Source organism: Bombina bombina, chromosome 1, assembly GCF_027579735.1.
Source record: "Bombina bombina isolate aBomBom1 chromosome 1, aBomBom1.pri, whole genome shotgun sequence".
NCBI lineage: Eukaryota > Metazoa > Chordata > Amphibia > Anura > Bombinatoridae > Bombina > Bombina bombina.
This window is the reverse complement of record NC_069499.1, coordinates 441,709,854-441,730,140: the sequence shown is the minus strand read 5'-3', so window position 1 is coordinate 441,730,140 and position 20,287 is coordinate 441,709,854. Positions and strand designations below refer to the sequence as shown.

The 20,287-nt window shown below is 36.8% G+C and overlaps 1 protein-coding gene across 1 annotated transcript in view; it reads left to right on the top strand.

Annotated features, from left to right (window-relative positions):
* The window catches only part of LOC128645411 (bile salt export pump), a 124,103-nt gene that overhangs the window by 11,078 nt on the left and 92,738 nt on the right, over positions 1 to 20,287 (top strand). The window contains exons 2-8 of the mRNA XM_053698400.1: positions 4,405 to 4,501; positions 13,036 to 13,051; positions 13,354 to 13,398; positions 13,490 to 13,538; positions 17,251 to 17,486; positions 17,740 to 17,827; positions 18,618 to 18,751. Of these exons, the coding sequence (XP_053554375.1) occupies positions 4,432 to 4,501; positions 13,036 to 13,051; positions 13,354 to 13,398; positions 13,490 to 13,538; positions 17,251 to 17,486; positions 17,740 to 17,827; positions 18,618 to 18,751 (638 nt within the window). The 5' untranslated portion in view covers positions 4,405 to 4,431. The remainder of the gene's footprint in view (positions 1 to 4,404; positions 4,502 to 13,035; positions 13,052 to 13,353; positions 13,399 to 13,489; positions 13,539 to 17,250; positions 17,487 to 17,739; positions 17,828 to 18,617; positions 18,752 to 20,287) is intronic.

Below are 20,287 nucleotides of genomic sequence, written 5' to 3'. Positions count from 1 at the left end.
ACAAATTAAACTATATCCCCCTATATAATTCCATTAGAAAGGATTTAAGATCCTGGAAAAAGGGAACATACTCATGGTATGGTCGCCTATCATCCATAAAGATGAACATACTACCAAGGATTCTGTACCTTTTTAGAGCTCTCCCGAACAAAATTCCTCCCCTGGACCTTCAAAAATTACAAAAGGACCTTATCTCTTTCTTGAGAGGAGAGGGGAAAGCTAGAATAGCCTCACACATACTAACCAGACACAGAAGGCTGGGAGGAGTAGGGGTACCGAACTTACAAGACTATTATGTAGCAGCTAGGATAGCACAAACCTCACTCTTACTTAAGCCAATAACTGACGTCATCTGGACGAGAATCTAAACAGACACAATGGGCCTAGACAATGCTGATGACCTCTTGTGGGTCTCGAGACGAGTGGCAGGTCAAACTGATATTAGACTATCCTCAATGTTAGATACTATTTTGCATTGGAATAAGATATCCAAACATTCGACACTACTCCCAGTGGGGACATGGCTCAAGCCAATCAGATTTCTGCTACCAAAAGAAACACACAGGTTAGTGGGTAAATGGATCAACAAGGGATTATATAGAGTTGCAGACTTTATCACACACTCACAGATAATCTCATTCAATCAGCTACAAGACAAAATTCACCCACTCAAACTCCACTGGTTTGTAAATCTTCAAATCTCTTCAGCTCTTAACAAATATGACATATCACGAGGGAAAAACCCACTTACAATGCTAGAGAGAATGAGCTTAAAACCATGCAGGGAAAAACAACTTATTTCTAAATTCATATTCCAATGCACATTTAATTCAATTGTGCTCAAGCAATCGCGTTTACTTACAACTTGTAATATGAGCGCTACATCTGATGTTCCCAAACAGTCTCGATAAACCCGATATTGCTTGTGCGCCACTCGGAATCTAGCCTTTTATGAGTTAATACTTAAAGGGACACTGAACCCAAATTCTTTCTTTCGTGATTCAGATAGAGCATGAAATTTTGGGCAACTTTCTAATTTACTCCTATTATCACATTTTCTTCAATCTCTTGGTATCTTTATTTTAAATGCAAGAATGTAAGTTTAGATGCTGGCCCATTTTTGGTGAACAACCTGGGTTGTTCTTGCTGATTGGTGGATAAATTCATCCACCAATAAAAAAGTGCTGTCCAGAGGCCTGAACCAAAAAAAGGCTTAGATGCTTTTTTTTCAAATAAAGATAGTAAGAGAACAAAGAAAAATTGATAAATGTAGTAAATTAGAAAGTTGCTTAAAATTGCATGCTCTGTCTGAATCACAAAATAAAAAAAAATTGGGTTCAGTGTCCCTTTAACTGTTTATATGCAGCTGGTTGCTTCTCTTCAAACATGTTTTTATTTTTTCTTTACTGTCACGGCTACATTGCCATCACTATTAACTAACAGTACGGGTGGCCCTCATTTTACAACGGTTCAATTTACACCGTTTCAGAATAACAACCTTTTTTTTCCAGTCATGTGACTGCTATTGAAAAGCATTGAGAAGCAGTGCATTTATTAAAATAGCTAATAGGTGGAGCTGTCCACTTGTGTTGCAGCAAAGCCAAGCAAGCTGAGATTAATTAGTTTAACCATACCTGAGCTATCAAGCAGATTTTAAAGAAACAAGATCTTCCTGTCTATAACTCAGTCCAGATTGGAATGCATAGAAAGAACTGTTTGCAGAAAAATGCAAGTGAAGTCTGTGTTGTGTGATTATTTTATTAGGTTTATAATGCTGTCTAGCATTTAAAGTCTTAATTTCAAAGCTTTAAAAATAATTTATTAGGTGTTACTTTTAGAGTGGGGCCTGGAACCTATCTCCCTCACTTCCCATTGACTTACATTAAAAACTGGGTTTCAATTTACAACGGTTTTGATTTACAACCATTCCTTCTGGAACCTAACCCAGGCGTAAACTGAGGGCTACCTGTAGTGCGCTCCCACGCCATTTGCTGTCATAAGAGATGCAGAAGCCAGTAGCCATAATAGTCAATATCAACGGCACTACAGCCATGTCAGGAATTAAAAAAACGTGCTTGAAGAGGGTCAGCTGGCTACATGGAAGAGGTAAGTATTAAGGGACCAGTAAAGCCAAAACTAAACTTAACCCTTTGAGTGCTAAGCACTTTCCCACCTGGGTTTTATTTTTTAATTTTTTTAAATATATATTTTTTTACTTTTTGCTTGGAAAGGTTAGGTAATTACCTTTCCAATGGTGGGTATTTGGGGTCTGTAGTTGCTTAAATGCTTGAGATACAGGCTTCTAAGCAGCATGCCCCATTTCCCTAAACTGTCTATTGTATTTTTTTTAAATAAAGTTGCGCTGTGACGTCATCACGTCATTGCACGTGATGTCACCACGCGAAATGTGAAGCCCCGGCGATGCCTGTCACTATGCAGGTCAGGGGTAGGAGCGGGTGGGAGCCCCCAGATCGCCCTCAAGATGGGAGAGTGCTAGCGACGGCTCTGAGCCGTCGTTAGCACCTGACTGAGACAATTTGCGAATAGACTGTATAGAGCATGACATTTCAAACAAATTCCACATTTTTTTCTGTAATCAGTTTTACTTAGTTCTCTTGGTACCCTTTATTAAAGAGTAATCCCTGGGGAGTAAAGGAGTGTGCACGTGTCTCTAGCCAATTGGAAGCAGTGTTTGTAACATTGTTTATAGCAATGTTATACATAGACTGCTAAAGACATGTGCATGCTCCACTATCAGCCTACCTAGCTTTACTCTTAATAAAGGACAGCAAGAGAACAAACCCAATGTGTTGATAGAAGTAAATTGGAAAGTTGTTTAAAATCATGTGCTCTATCTTAATAACAAAAGGTTCAATTTTGACTTTACTGTACCTTTAACTGCTAAAATAAAAATGCACATACCGTTTTAAAAACTTCCTTTGCTGTTTCTGTCTGTGCACTGCATATCGCCATATAAATGTTGGCAAGTCAAGTAAATATATTGTACCAGATTCTGTATAATTGCTTTGTGTGTTGTGATATCAAAACTAAACTTCATATGCAAGTATTTGAAGCAGAAGGATTACATTGAAACAAAAGAACAATGCAATATACTGTTACAAACAAAACTGAGTCAAAGATAGCACAAGCGATAAAGGTTATTGAATATAAAAAATATATCTCAACTTTTGATGTTTAACCTCTTATCTGCCATACAGAGCTGAAACACACTGGGAGTGGACATCCTTTGGCGTTCTAGAAGCATGGGTCTTCATTTATTAAGCTGTGGATGTGACTTTGTGAGCTTAGTGTTTTGCGTAAGCCTAAAACGATCTTTAAGTGTTGTGTAGTTAAATAATCCTGATCCTATCAGGATGATTGACAGCCCCTGCACACATGCGATTGGCTATGTAACACGCGAGCAGGGGGCAGCACTGTACAAGCAGCAGCTTTTGCAATGATAAATGTGTGCAGTGGATGCTACCTGCTCACCATGATTCCTGGCAGATGAGGTTCCTGAGAGTGAACCTGTCTGCCCGGCAAATGATTAATGCAGCCCATGGTTGGGATTTTACATCTACACTTATGCCCAATATGTGAAATTCAAATAGACTCTTTTGCCCAATAAAGTATCTCATCCCACGGCTGTGTCTCACTGTTTCCAAGTTGACAAGGTTGTTGTTTCCTTTTGTGCATATGTTAGAGTGGGCTATTTTATAGAGGGAGCTTTTTCATTTTTATTTCTTTGCTTTGTCACTTTTGGAAGATGTTTTTGTGATGTTGGTATCCTTCACACTGGAACTCGTTCATACTTGTCGATGAGATGGGGGAGGGTACAAATCTTTTAGAATATTGCAATTTTAGAGATATTAGGTTCACATCACGTTTTAGTGACTCAATGGTACATTAGATTTGTATTGGTTAATCATAGTGACACACAATCATTTGCGCAATAATAAAATGCTTTAATACATTATATAATTGTATTATTGCATGGTTATTCTTCATAAATGCTCTGATCAGTTTATATATTATATTTTTTTACACACACACACAAACATACAGTATATTTATCTGATAATATATACTGTAATCCTGATGAAGGGGTGAGATGAAGGTGGATATATAAGTCTAAAGAAGGGGTAAGATCCCCGAAACATCACTAGTTTGTTTTGTGCAATCATCTGTTTATTGGACTTATGTTTATGATTTCACTTGCACCCTGGTGGCTGAAATTCAAGGTGAGCGGGCACTCTATTTGTATTTATTATATCTATAGCTATATATATATATATATATATATATATATATATATATATATATAAATATACTGAATGCAGAAGGTGTATTAACCATTGAATATATGATTTTATTAAAGTGTTTTATTTTTATTGCCTTTTACAGACTCTGTGACAGAAATACAAGTACATCATGTCAGTTACCCTACGCAGTATTAAGAAGCTTGGGGAAGACAATAAATCATTTGACTCAGATGAATCAGGTAAACAAACTTCCAGTTTAATTTGAAAACCAACCTATGAATTAGTTTTTGTCAATATAGCTCATTCTATAGGATTCCGATAAATAACATTCATTGTTCTATCCAAATAAATGAAGTGGACATTCTTCAGAGAAATTATTTGTGCAAATTTGTTCATAAAAAAAATGTGTCATAAAAGCATTTAATTTTTACCCATTAAAACAAGATCAGCATTGTTTGCTGTGTTCAAAAATACTTTACTTATCCTCTTTCAAGTCATGGGTGCACAGATATAACATGCTCCAGCAAACTGGTTAAAGTGTGTTATATGTTCTAAAGAATCTAATACTGTTGCAAGAATGCAATTTTGTAAACAAACACCTAGAATGGTACAGCAAATGTAATAAGGATTTCAGGACCACATATCCATTTGATCTTTGATGAATGTCTGTAAATGTCTTAATTTCCAAGTGTTCCCATAAATATGGTATCTGTAGTTGGTTGTATGTTGGTTTGGTAGCTGTTAACATTGCTTAGCTGGTGTGTTACCAGGAGACACAAGTTCAAATAAGCATATGGAGCTCGATGCCCCTGTTTCCGCACAAGCATTCTAAAGACCACTGCTCCATAAATTGTCCGTCTGCTTTGAGGCCGTGGACAGAAATCAACCCAATCGAATACGATCGGATTGATTGACACAACCTGCTAGCGACCGTGAATCTGCAGGGGGCGTCAAGAACTGCTGGTGCAACCATAAATGTCAACAGCGTATGCTGTCAGCATTTATCAATGTGCAGAAGACGTGATACACTACATCGTATCATGTCCGCTTGCACTATGATAAATTTACCCCATAGCATTTAAAACAGCTGATGTTTATGATATACAGTACATACATAGACAATTCTGGCCCAAGAGCAAAATCTTGCAGCAATTCATTACAGTATTGAGATAAGAAGGTAAAATATTAAAATACTTCAGGAGCTCGTTCTAATATAGTTGTAATTGAAAAAAAGTGAGTGCATTACAAATGTTTGGCTATTAATACTGAGATATAGACAATGCTACATACTAGCAACCCGCTTCCCCTATAACAAGTATGTGAATGTCTAATACCATAGAGATAAATATATATACATGTCTAAATAATATGTATATGTGTGTGTGTATATATATATATTTTTATATATATATATATATATATATATACACACACATATATATGTATATATGTGTGTACATATGTATGTATGTGTTTTACTGTATATTTACTGAACATATTTGACATTCTAATGTTTTTCACTTACAGAATAATGTCCCTTTTATTATAAATACATATTGTTCTCTCTATATATATCTATATATACCTATACCTGTATATCTATCCCTATAGATATATAGTTATAGATATGTATTTTACATGAGCAGTATCATATTTATTGAAATATATTTTTAATAATAAAAAATACATTATTTTCTATGTGAACAACATAGGAATGTAAAATATGCATTTTGCGCATTGTGTTTCTTAATTTCGATTTTAACGCGATCGAATTAGTGCACATGAAAACCTAGTAATTATAAGGAACATTTTTTAAATACTACATATGAAATATTTTTAAAAATTAATTAAAATGATTTAGCGCTCTTGAATAAACAGGGTTGGGTTATCGAGTATGGGTTAGGTTTTTTTTTTTACGTTTTTGCACTTTTCTGGGAGAAGAAGTTAATGCGGTCATGATATTTTTTACCATTTTCTTTCAACTTGAAATACATGCTCAACCCAACGCGTCTCGCAAAGTTAACGTGTGAGCAGAAGCACTAAATAGCTCGCCACTTGTAATCTAGCCCTCTATGGCCTGATAGTCAAAAACTTGCTGGCATATAGAAAATCACTCAAAATCTTTAAAAAAAAAAATAATTTTTAAAATTATATTGTAATGTAGAAGTCACTCCTTCACATCCAGAACCCTGCATAGCGAGATAAACAACAGCAAGGTAAACAGCTTTCAAACTAAAATTTGCCTTTCTAAACTTATCTAAGGGACCTTGTAGTACTGACAAGATTTATTAGATAATTTTGCTAAAGCGGAGAGCTTTAGATCAACAGGCCTTATGTTTTAAATCCATCCAAATGGGTTAAACATATATGTTAAATACAGCTTGGGGGCCACAAGCACTTAAGCTCCCAGGGGCAGAACTACCGGTGATGTGACAATCGCAACCGCGACTGGGCCCAGGAGGTCCCTGGGGGGCCCAACTACAGACAGTTTTTTATTTAATTTTTATTTATTTTTTTGTTTGCAAATTTTGCAAATATAATTTGCTTTGCTGCCGCCCGGAGGAATTTCCCATTTTGGTGTGCAGCCCACTACCGCACAAATAGGCTAGAGCAGGAGACCCAGGGTGGAAATAGAGCATAGAGTCAGCCTCCTTCTGACTGACTGCACGTGTATCGCCTCATGACTTCACGTGCAGTCTAGTCAGTAGGAGTCTCTGGGACATCTGTGAGTCTGCAGCCCGGCAGACTGTGAGTGAGACTGAGTGGCAGCCGCCGCAGAGAGGAGCAGCACGTTCGGTGAGCACAACTGTTGAAAGTGCGCACCAATGGTTGGTAAGCCAGTGTGTGAGCTCGGTCCCCGGGGTGGAGTGGCCGGGGACAGCTGTGTTGGCTCTCGCTGGAGACAAATATTCAAGGTAAAGATGGGATGAGTAGTATACTAGTATGGGTGGGGTGAGCTACTAACTTGTGTTGTTACTTTAAATAAGGGAATGAGGCCCTGAGGAAATATGAAACTGGGTAAAGTGGGAGTCCTACACATTTTCAGTACATACAGGTCATTTTTATATATCTGTTCTGGCCTACAATGTTGATCATTACTGCTACTGGTATAGGATGCACTCATATTACCAACTGGTACAATGTCAATAGCACCAAGTTAGCACAAGTGGGAAGAAACAACACTTTCTATTTGTTTAAAATGAATATTTTATATGATAAGGTGTCTGATTGTGAAGGGTTATGTGTATATGCACATGCATGAAGATGATGCTTATGTCTGTACTTGTACGTTGTACCACAAAGTCAGAACTAGCTTTTAGCAGCCTCTGTGTGTGCATGGGAAGCATCTGTAACTCAGCCACTGATCTGTTATCAGTTAAACACTTTGGCTGCCAGAGAGAACATGTGATTGAAAGTGTGTTGCAGACCCAAGGAACACTAACAGGTTAATTTCATATTGATATGGCGCTGTCTGGTCGTTCTTGTGCTCAGTGTTATTGTTTTGCTTTCACTTTTATTGCGAGAGTATTGGGAAGCCAAGCTCATAGCCACTCTTGTATCTGTGATGTGACACAATCTCCTTGCTGCTGTTTACAACTGTTCCTCTATGCTTGCTTCTGTTTGATCATAATGTATGTTATGTTTTTGTACACTGTGGCACAATGTAATGAAGGCTTCCTCTGTGTGCTTTTTAAATCTGTTTATAGTAAGGCAGCCAGTTGCTTGTTGGCATTTTACTGTTCTGAGACTTTATCACCATTTCTGTAACTGTATTTGTTGTCGTTACCTGTGTCAGTTGGTATAAGGGGTGTTTGTATTTACTGAGTGAGTGATGGGGATCCCCCAAGCGCCTACCAAACCGGAGGCAAAGGAGGGCTTAGTAACGATAAAGATCTAATTATAAAAATAGAGATTTATTACAAAGTCTAAAAACATATAGTGTAACTCATGGATCCATGATGACAGGGTTAATAAATATAATGATTACTAAAAAAGATACAGATAAAAATAAAAACAATGGATGGTCACAGGTAAGTGGCCTATCTATAGCGCAGAACTGGGTGCAGATTAGCAGGATATCACTATGATAAGTACAACAAATGACAAGTATTCAAAAAAATCCAAAAATCCAAAAAATATGAGATAATCAAAAAAACACACGTGTTAGGGTGATGCAAGAGTCTCAATGAAAGACTGTCAATAAAAACAATAATGTGAATTAAAATTCAGATCCAAAAATCAAATGTTCAAATGAAAAAATTGTGGTAAAAAAATGTGGTTAAAATTTTTTAAAAATTTGAACAAACTCCTGTGCACAAACAAAAAATAAAAAATTGAAATAGTCACCCAAACCTATATGGATATTCCTTGCAGTGGTCCCATATGTAGATGTATCCTTGAGGGTGTGGAGAGATGAAGGACAGTGCCCACAGAAGTGTGGAACAAGGGGTCAGAAATCGGTGTATGAACCAGATTAACACAAAAGAAACAATATCCACCTATATGGATATTCCTTGCAGTGGTCCCATATGTAGATGTATCCTTGAGGGTGTGGAGACATGAAGGACAGTGCCCACAGAAGTGTGGAACAAGGGGTCAGAAATCGGTGTATGAACCAGATTAACACAAAAGAAACGATATCCACCTAAAAATATGTGAAAAGAAAAATATAGTGCAGATTACTTCACACAATATTGCATAAATGGAAATAGGCTTACCAATACTCAGTTGACGCGTTTCAGCCCTAGTATAGGCCTTTATCAAGACTTTGAGTTTCGGCCCTAGTATGAACCAGATTAACACAAAAGAAACGATATCCACCTATATGGATATTCCTTGCATTGGTCCCATATGTAGATGTATCCTTGAGGGTGTGGAGAGATGAAAAATAAAAAAAATATAGTGCAGATTACTTCACACAATATTGCATAAATGGAAATAGGCTTACCAATACTCAGTCGACGGGTGTGGAGAGATGAAAAATAAAAAAAATATAGTGCAGATTACTTCACATAATATTGCATAAATGGAAATAGGCTTACCAATACTCAGTCGACGCGTTTCGGCCCTAGTATAGGCCTTTATCAAGACTCACTCGATTTCTATTGGTGGTTACTAGGTATCACCCCCCCCCCCCAAGCTCTAAGGGTATAGAGTAGGCGCTGGTTCAATCCCTATTATGTGTTTGTATTTACTCAAAGCCCTGAATGTGTAAACATGGAGTAACACTGTCTCACTTTGTTTTATGCACATTAGGCTAATCCTTGTGCTGGAACATAGGGTTCAGATGTTCAGTGTTGGGGTCACTGTAGCAGTAATGTGGGTAAACTAACCTACTGACAAACATGTTCATTTCTAAGGGAACAAAATGACAGTGGACACTATATATACTGTATATACAGTATATATATATATATATATATATATATATATATATATATTGTATATATATTGTATATATAAAAATATATATATTATTAAGAAATAAGCACTCACTGGACTTCAGCCAACTGTGACAAAAACTGTGTTCTTTGTTGTGACGTTTCGGGACACAAGCAGTCCCTTCCTCTGACAAACAACTAGTGAGAAAATCAAGCCTTTTAAAGATCTTTTTAACCCTCCCCCTTATTTACAGCCAATCAAAGCTGTCCAAGTGGTTAACAGATCAGTGACATCATCTGTTTATATATACATTTTACGTTACATGCAAAAACATCAAATAATGTGTATATCATAATGTGGAATAATGTGAGACTAATATAAATTGAGTAACTATATATGTTGTGTAATATCATCATGATTGATCAAGTCTGATCTAAACTGTTCAACTATCTATGGTTCATACAAAATGTAAACAAACTATAGGGGACAACCAATAGAAACAGTTAACACTGTCACACCCCTACACCATTCTAAACATAGGTTTATTCATGAATCATCAAAACTTTATAAGCGTATACTTTTTTTATAACCACAGCTGGTAAACGATCTGCTATCGACTAACACCCAGAGAGTGATTTATACTTTGAGCATATTGCGAGGGGTATTATGTATACACAATGTCTGTGTTCACCCTTGACTCCGCCTCTAATGGGCGTGCTAAGTCACTACCATGACAACCATGATAGTATCATAACAACCAGGGCATGCATCGATTAATAATCTATCCCCTTAAACCTATTGATTGAAACATCTGCTCCTATTTTTCACCTCCTTATAACACAATGTGTTCCTATAGACTGAAGCGGATCTGTCTGATAAAACGTAACCACGGCAGTAAGACCTGCCCGCCTATGGTAACGTCATAGATCTCCATGGCAACCTGAGAAATAAACAACAGTCAATATCTCGCAATAAACTAGCCTTGTGTGCATCACAAATCTCACAGCTATTACTGATAATAGTGGACTAACCTAATGAAGTCATAATATCGTCTCCAAGTGACGCCCCCTATGGGCATGTTCACACTATCCACTGTTTATTCTCCTACCAGCCTACTAGCCTGGTCTGTCCCACTGTTGTCTATAAGTTGTCAAAACGCTTATCAAGAGATATCCCTACTTATATGAAAAGAGAGAATCCTTTCTTAATCTTTCCCACTAATCCATTAATCCTATTCAGGGTATCTAGGGACCATGATGTGTTAACCTATTATTTACTTAACTTCCCATTCTCAAAACGGCTGCTATCAGAATCCCCTATGTTACCAGCATATGCACAGATAGACCAGAATTGATCAACCCTACTTAGGGTACCAAACCTGTGTAAGTGTATATACAAAGTGAGTAAAATAAATAAAAACATTAAAAACAAAAACATACATATACCTGATCATTAGTAATCAATACCCTACAGTGGATTTAACCCCATGGGTACTAGTACCTATATTCAAAACTTCAAATATAGAGGACACAACCACAGGATTGTGGACTCTCATCACATTTAATGATATTTAATGATATGGCCGCCCATATCGAAACCTTCCTGTTTATGGACTCTCATCTGAATCACAGACTCTCATTCTAGCCACTTCTTGAATCTTTACAGGTAGAACTGCCATCCAGAATGAACATTCAATCCCCTCGGGCTGAGAGTACCTAACTCATAGATCCATCTTGCCTCCTTCTTCAAAAGGATCCTGGCTATATCTCCCCCTCTTCTTAGTTTACGCACATGATCTTTGAGGCAAAATCTCAGATCATTCACTGTGTGACCAGCCTCCATGAAGTGTCTAGCCACTGGTAAATCAAACTTCCCTTTCTGTATGGCAGTTTGAATGCTTGATCGATGGTTCGCCATTCTAGTTCTTGCGTCATCCACTGTTTTTCCTGTGTAGAACCTCTCACAGGGGCAATTAAGGAGATAGACCACAAATTGTGTGGTGCATGTAAGGTAATATTTAATCTCATAACTTCTCTTCTGGTCCAGATGTTGGAAATGTGTGCCAGTGATCATACCACTACATGTAGCGCAACTGATACACCTATAGCAACCTTTCTTTTTGCTAAGCCATGACCTGTGTGATGTTAATGGATCCATGTCAGTTTTCATTAATGTGTCCCTTAGGTTCCGACCTCTCCTGTAGCCAATTCTCGTTTACCAGCTGTGGTTATAACAAGGTATACGCTTCTAAAGTTTTGATGATTCATGAATAAACCTATGTTTAGAATGGTGTAGAGGTGTGACAGTGTTAACTGTTTCTATTGGTTGCCCACTATAGTTTGTTTACATTTCGTATGAACCATAGATAGTTGCACAGTTTTGATCAGACTTGATCAATCATGATGATATTACATAACATATATAGTTACTCAATTTATATTAGTCTCACATTATTGCTCATTATGATATATACATTATTTGATGTTTTTGCATGTAACGATATGTATATATAAACAGATGATGTCACTGATTTGTTAACCACTTGGGCAGCTTTGATTGGCTGTAAATAAGGGGGAGGGTTAAAAAGATCTTTAAAAGGCTTGATTTTCTCACTAGTTGTTTGTTAGAGGAAGGGACTGCTTGTGTCCCGAAACGTCACAATAAAGAACACAGTTTTTGTCACAGTGAGTGCTTATTTCTTAATAATATTACAGAGTTTTTTTTATAGCACCCTGGCTGTTGTGGTTTGATAGTGAGAGTGCACACACCTGGACTGTATAGATTATATTTATATGTGTCTCTTAATGAGCCCCTTCAAAAATGGCCATCCTGTGCAGGTGTGTTTGTCCCTTTCTCATTTTACGTGTAATTTGAGATGATTTTTTTTTTTTACTGTATTACATGTTGCAAAAAAAAAATGAGAAAAGAAAACAAACACTTTTTTTTGGGGGGGGGGGCCTTCATGGATTCTTGCACCGGGGCCCTGAGGTTTCTAGTTACGCCTCTGGCAGCTCCCAAACATGAAACTACCAGTGAGACAGTCAGAGGAGCAGCAGACACATGGCCCACTAATCTCTTGGTTTCCTGCTTGGGACCTGCAATGTTTGCTGCGTCCGAGCTGCATTTCACCTATATGTTTAATTCTTTTGTGTGGTTAAATATATAGTTATCTTGAGTAAGTAATGCAAAAGAGACATTTGGTAACAAATTTAAATATGTAATTTTTCCATTAGAATGTCCTTGTAATTTTGCTAAATATAACTCTGGCTAGTATCTTTGTGGCAGTCTTTGCAGTTTACATTACACAACTGATATACTAACATACAATACAATAACACATAAATATTTTACATGATTTAATTAACTATATCATCTGTAATTCTTTTGACAGATACTCTGAAGAAAAAGTAAGTATCACAAGCAATTAATAAGAAGCTAAATACAAAAAAATTACAAGAAGTTTGATTAATTTTTAAGAGAACCATTAATCAAAAAATGCAATATGATCCTGTAAATTAACCAACAAATTATTAGTATCGGTTATCCACTATGATCAGAATCATTTTAAAATTCTTGGAAGAAGACAATTTGAATGAAAAACAGTACATTAATTATCATAACATTTGAATTACACAATTTAATATTATTAATATGGTTGAATATTTAATGCTAAAATATACAAAAATATTTTCAATTTCTTTTATATCAGTGATACCTATGGAAATGGGAACGCTTCATCAAAAAAAGAAAAAAAGTAAGTATGACTTATTTTTTTATAATTATGCTATAAATAGGCATATTTGAAGTAATGTCTAATACTGTACATTCTTATGTTTCTTTAATAGAACAAAGGACAAGGAAAGTGATGGAATGCGAGTTGGCTTCTTTCAGCTGGTAAGAACACAAATAGATAGTTACATATTGTTAAATTACCATTTTCAATCGTTATTCAGAGCAGTATCAATTATGCTAAATTTGAGAGAGCTTATAAAAATATTAAAGACGAATGCTTAAAATAGATTATAAACTACTTATTCCCAAAACTTCTTGTGTTAATATAAAATGCTATAAAAACATAAATCCTAACCTTTTATTCTATCTTGAGTTGTACTAGATAAAAAGGATATAGAACTTAATTTAATGTGGAGATGATAAATATTAAAAACTTTTGTTGGAAGTTGAAGCCTCAGGGGTCAATTTATTAAAGTCTAGCAAACATTATACGCTGTAGCATATCATGTCCGCCAAACATCACTGAATGCGGGCAGCATACGCTTTCTGTATTCAGCATTGCACAAGCAGCTCTAGTGAACTGCTTGTGCAATACCGCCCCCTGCAGATTTGCGGCCAATCAGCCGCTAGCAGGGGATATCAATCAGCCCGATCGTATGTAGATTGTATATAGATCGGGTGGATTGCTGTATGCAGCCTCAGAGGTGGCATATGAGTTAAGGAGCAAGGTGAATTGGCCCAAATCGGCCAATAATAAATTGACCCTTCAGACTCATCTTCTAAGCACTCATTTAGCCAAGGCTTTCATTAGCCATGTGACTCGTGAGTTGCTTTTAAAATTTCTGTTATGAAAAGATACATATTATAAGGATTGCGCCTTTTTTCGGATCATCACAGTATAATCTTTTAGCACTTCACAAATCAAGCATGTTATTACAAATGTAAATTAGCTTACTTTCTAGAGGATGTGGTTGGCGTAAGTTGTATATATATATTAGTTCTACTTAGCTTCTCAGACAATATTCCATAGAAAACAAGCAAATGTACAGGTGTGGGAGCATGTTAATGAAGTGAGAGTCTAGTCAAAATGACACTTTTATGATTCAGATAGGGCATGTAATTTTAAACAACTTTCCAATTTACTTTAATTATCAAATTTGCTTTTTTCTCTTGGTATTCTTAGTTGAAAGCTAAACCTAGGTAGGCTCATATGATAATTTCTAAACTCTTGAAGGCCGCCTCTTATCCCAATACATTTGTTAGTTTTTCACAGCTAGAGGGTGTTAGTGTGCCATATAGATAACATTGTGCTTACGCCCATGGAGTTACTTATGAGAGGGCACTCTTTGGCAAGTCTGTCAAAAGAACTGAAATAAGCGCTATCTGTTGTGGGCAAGCATAAAGGGGTTTATCGCAGCTGATTGTGTGCATTCGGCTAGATTACAAGTCGTGCTCTGACTGCAGCGCACATGCAATATGTTTTTCTTTAGGCTCTCTAGCCTCACCAATCCTTATGTTATTAAAGGGACACTGAACCCAAAAAAAATTATTTCGTGATTCAGATAGAGCATGTGATTTTAAGCAACTTTCTAATTTACTCCTTTTTTAATTTTTCTTCATTCTCTTGCTATCTTTATTTGAAAAATAAAGCTTTTTTTTTTTTTGGTTTAGACCTCTGGACAGCACTTTTTAATTGGTGGATGAATTTATTCAACAATCAGCAAGAACAACCCAGGTTGTTCACCAAAATGGGCCGGCATCTAAACTTACATTCTTGCATTTCAAATAAAGATACCAAGAGATAATAGGAGTAAATTAGAAAGTTGCTTAAAATGTAATGCTCTATCTGAATCACGAAAGAAAAAAATGTGGGTTCAGTGTCCCTTTAAATACTATTTAATAACATAACACCTGGTGAGGCTAGGGAGCCTGAAGATACTCGAGGGAGACTAAACAAAAACCATATCGCATGTGCCCTGCAGTCGACTTGTAATCTAGTGGATTGGAAGTTGCGTGCATATATATATATATTATATATATCTATACACACACATATATATAAATTCAGAACCACTTTTAAACATGAGACTATAGCGCACTTTTATCAATTATATAACTCATGATTGTGTAGAACAAATACAATTGAAGTAAAAAAACTTCTTCTTGCATCAGTCATGGTTGTATACCGGTAGCTGGTCACTCCTCTGCCCAAAAAGCTCTGGATTTAAGCTTCAACACCCACAACAATTCTGTAAAAGAAATATATGGCACAAAATAGTATAACCTGTAAAGAATGGAATCACACTAGATCCCTTTGATCAAAGTATATTTACAAATTTCCTAAACCAAACAAATAGTGTCTATTTGCTTATTTAAGCCTTTAAGTCATACACCTAACTCACTCTAGACAAATATTCAAGTGGATAAAAATATATATTTGCAATAAAAACATATGGAGGCATATTTAACAATGTGCGAGCGGACATAATATGAAGTAGCGTATCATGTCCACTGCTGGTGCAATTCTGCCCACTGCAGATTCGCGACCAATCGACCGCTAGCAGGGGGTGTCAATCAAACTGATCGTATTCGATTGGGTTGATTTCTGTCCACCGCATCAGAGCAGGCAGACAAGTTATGGAGCAGCAGTCTTTAGACCGCTGCTTCATAACTTCTTGATAACGTCTGTTTCCGGCGAGCCTTGAAACACGGAGCTTGATAAATATGCCCCATGATGTTCATTATCAAATCGATTCGATTGGGTTGATTTCTGTCCACCGCATCAGAGCAGGTAGACAAGTTATGGAGCAGCAGTCTTTAGACCGCTGCTTCATAACTTCTTGATAAGGTCTGTTTCCGGCGAGCCTTGAAACACGGAGCTTGATAAATATGCCGCATGATGTTCATTATCAAATCGTTTCTCTGCCTTTTTTATGAGCTTAAGGGGCATATTTAACAATGTGTGAGCGGACATGATACAAAGTAGCGTATCATGTCCACTGCACATCGCTGCCCATTGATAAATGCTGATGACATACGCTGTCGGCATTTATCATTGCACCAGCAGTTCTTGTGAACTGCAGGTGCAATACCGCTCCCTTCAGATTCGCGGACAATCGCTGCTAGCAGGGGTTGTCAATCAACCCGATCGTATTTGGGTTGATTTCTGTCCGACGCATCAGAGCAGGCGGACAAGTTATGGAGCAGTGTTCTTTAGACCGCTGCTTCATAACTTCTTGATTACATCTGTTTCCATACACAGATTGATCAATATGCCCCTAAATGTGTAAGTTTCATCGGGTGAAAAGATCTACACACACTTTTAAGATTCTTAGACAGTATTTAACTGATCAGTTATCGTGCCAGTGTCTTATTCTGAATGGATGTATGAGATATTATGGAAAGATTGCCAAGCTTTTTTCATATTTACACAAAATATGTTTCATTAAAAAACTATAGTTAAATTAAGCACACACTTACCTTTCAACAGAGGAAAATTAAAAAGTTTGTACAATCAAATACTGTACCCTTACCTTATTTGTCCATCATGGTCTCTTCTGTTACAGAAGCAGAACACTACAAACTATTAGATAAAGCATTTATAGAAAGAAAAAAGATGCTCACTCCTTCTGCCTTCTCTCTCCTCTGCTCAAGTCATTTCATGACTCTAAGCTTTTCATAGGTTATATGGAGATAGATAGATAGATGATAGATAGATGATAGATAGATAGATAGATAGATAGATAGATAGATAAAGAGATGAAAGATAGATAGACAGGTAGATAGACAGACAGATTACTTAGCAGATCATTAGCAATTGCTAGTTGATATGAGTGGAACTAAAAATAAAATAATACGATTCATGCTTCTCCAGTTTAGATTTTCTTCCTGCTCGGAAAAGGTGATGATGGTTTTTGGAGGACTTTGTGCAGTAATTCATGGAGCAGCTCAGCCTTGCATGCTGCTTGTCTTTGGTGTGATGATAGACACATTTATAATGTATGATGTAGAATTACAAGAACTTAGAAATCCCAACAAGACATGCACAAACAACACAATTGTGTGGATTGATGGAACATTTCAAGAAGAAAATGAGACTTTAAGTTGTGGGTAAGTTTTACTCTAAAGGAAAACATTCTGGTATATATTATGGTATATTTTAAATGACAACTCCTTTGCTTCCAGGGAGAGCTTCAGTACATTTTGTGAAAAGCTTATTAAAGGCCACTCTGGCAAAATGTGGTCCAAAAGATATGGTTAAATGTCTAATTGTTAGTTAATGTTTACTGAACCATGCATCTGTGGTTTGCACTAGACCCTGTTTTAAGCAAAATGTTGAAACACTTTCCATATTTCTTAACAGAATGTTGGATATTGAAAAGGAAATGACAAGATTTGCAAGTTATTATGCAGGAATTGGATGCTCAGTCCTAATTCTTGGATACGTTCAAGTAAGTAGTACATTTCCCCATTTTAGACTATTAGACTATTCATGGACCATTTCAGACATCAGGGAAATGTCATGTGATTTATTTTGCTGTGTAGAGCATTTGTCATGTGATCTATTTTGCTGTGTGAAAAAGGAATGTGGAATGTTCTGTTCTCATTCTTGGTACCTCAATGGTGGTTTTTACTTGATGGCATTATTATGTGAAGTATTATGGAATTACACATAATGATGATGTGTCTGCTTTTCAGATGCATTAAAACATTGCTTGTGGTACAAAAGGGCCATCTTAAGTAATCAATATCATGGCTCCTGCAGGTGATAGGCGGTGTAATGCAGCCCTTATCTCCATCCTGTATGACTCAGAGTGAACCATCATTTAAGGGTAAAACCCTTGCTTTCAAATAAGCTATCACTTGTTCCTTAGGACACAGATGATCATTGTCAGATATGATCATTCCCTATACCTTTAGGCACAAGGGAGTTTGTTATGGATGAGGTGCTATTAAAACTCCCTGGTTTGTATTTTTGGGGATGAAACCCTTTATTTAAAAGGTAAGAATTCCCTCTTCAATTGAGGTCCTCTAATTTGCAAGTGATTATACTACTATTAATATTAATAATAGGACCTAGAAATAAAAGTAGCACACAATATTGCTAAGGTGACATGGCTACCAATAAAATGTATTTAATACAAATAAGAAGTAAACTACACAGGTTCTTCTTTTCAAATAATTATATACCATACCATACCAATTCTCTACCATACCATACCATACTCATGTCTTCTATAGATTTGTTTTTGGGTGACTGCCGCAGCTCGTCAGATTCAGAGAATACGAAAGATGTACTTTAGAAAAGTGATGAGGATGGAAATAGGGTGGTTTGACTGCACTTCAGTAGGTGAACTGAATACCCGTATGTCTGAGTAAGTACTTTATATGCCAGCAATTGTTTATATTAAACACGGTAAAGGGACACTTTACTTTTTTCTTTCACAAATGGGAAGGAGAACCATATTTTCATGGCGATGTGTATGCAAATGTACAAATGTAAGGTAAAAGGAAACTGCTTAAAGTTAAAGGGACAGTCTACAATAGAATTGTGTAGAATAATCCCTTTATTACCCATTCCCCAGTTTTGCATAACCAACACAATTATATTAATATACTTTTTACCTTTCTAATTACCTTGTATCTAAGCATCTTCTGACAGCCCCCTGATCACATGACTTTGTATTTATTATTTATTGACTTGCGTTAGTACTGTTGTGCTAAATCTTAAATAACTTCTCGAGCTTGAACACATTTTATCTATATGGCCCACATGAACTAGCAGTATCCTGTTGTGAAAAGCAAATACAAAAGCATGTGATTAAGAGGCTGTCAATAGAGCCTTTGAAACAGGCAGAAATTTAGAGTTTTAAATGTTATAGAGTCTAGCAATGCTGGTTTTGCAAAGCCGGGGAATGGGTAGTAAAGACATTGGGGGATATTTATCAAAGGTCTGGCGGACCTGATCCGACATTGCAGATCAGGTCCGCCAGACCTCGCTGAATGCGTAGAGCAATACGCTCTCGGTATTCAGCATTGCACCAGCAGCTCTTGTGAGCTGCTGGTGCAACGCCGCCCCCTGCAGATTCACGGCCAATCGGCTGCCAGCAGGGGGCTGTCAATCAACCCGATCGTACTTGATTGGGTTGATTTTCGGCGATGTCTGTCCGCCTGCTCAGAGCAGACGGACAGGGTTATGGATCAACGGTCTTTAGACCGCTGCTTGATAACTGCTGTTTCTGGCGAGTCTGAAGACTCGCCAGAAACACTGGCCCACAAGCTCCATATGGAGCTTGATAAATGGGCCTCATTATCTATTGTTTTAAATAATAACAATTTTAATGTAAACTGTCCCTTTAACTTGAAGCTAATCTGTATCAGTTGTTTACTTCCAGCAAAGGTTCATTCGCTCATATGTACTCCCTACAAATGTTCATGGAGTGATAAATGCTATCTACTAATGCCAACTAACTGATAGCTACTTCTGATTAATGGTCATTCACTTACAGCTTCTTCCTGCTAATGCTCATTCACTGATAGGCACTTTCTGCTAATGCTCATTGGGTGATATGAACTTCCTGCTAATGCTCATTGGCTGACAGGCACTTCCTGCTAATGCTCATTCACTGATAGGCACTTCCTGCTAATTGGTTGATAAGTTACATTTAGCTATGTTCCCTTTTTCTGACCTTGAGTATTTGTACCTACAAGCAAGTGAGCCTTGGCAGAAATTATGTTATTGATACAGCTGTATTCATTTAAGATTAATTTAAACAGCATTTACCTCAGGAAAAAACATGTTTGGAAGATGACCTTTCATGTGGATGACAGATCATTTTGAATCACAACGTTTAGATGGTTTTGTCAGTTAATTAAAGATCTACATTCTCATCAGGACAGACTAACAAATT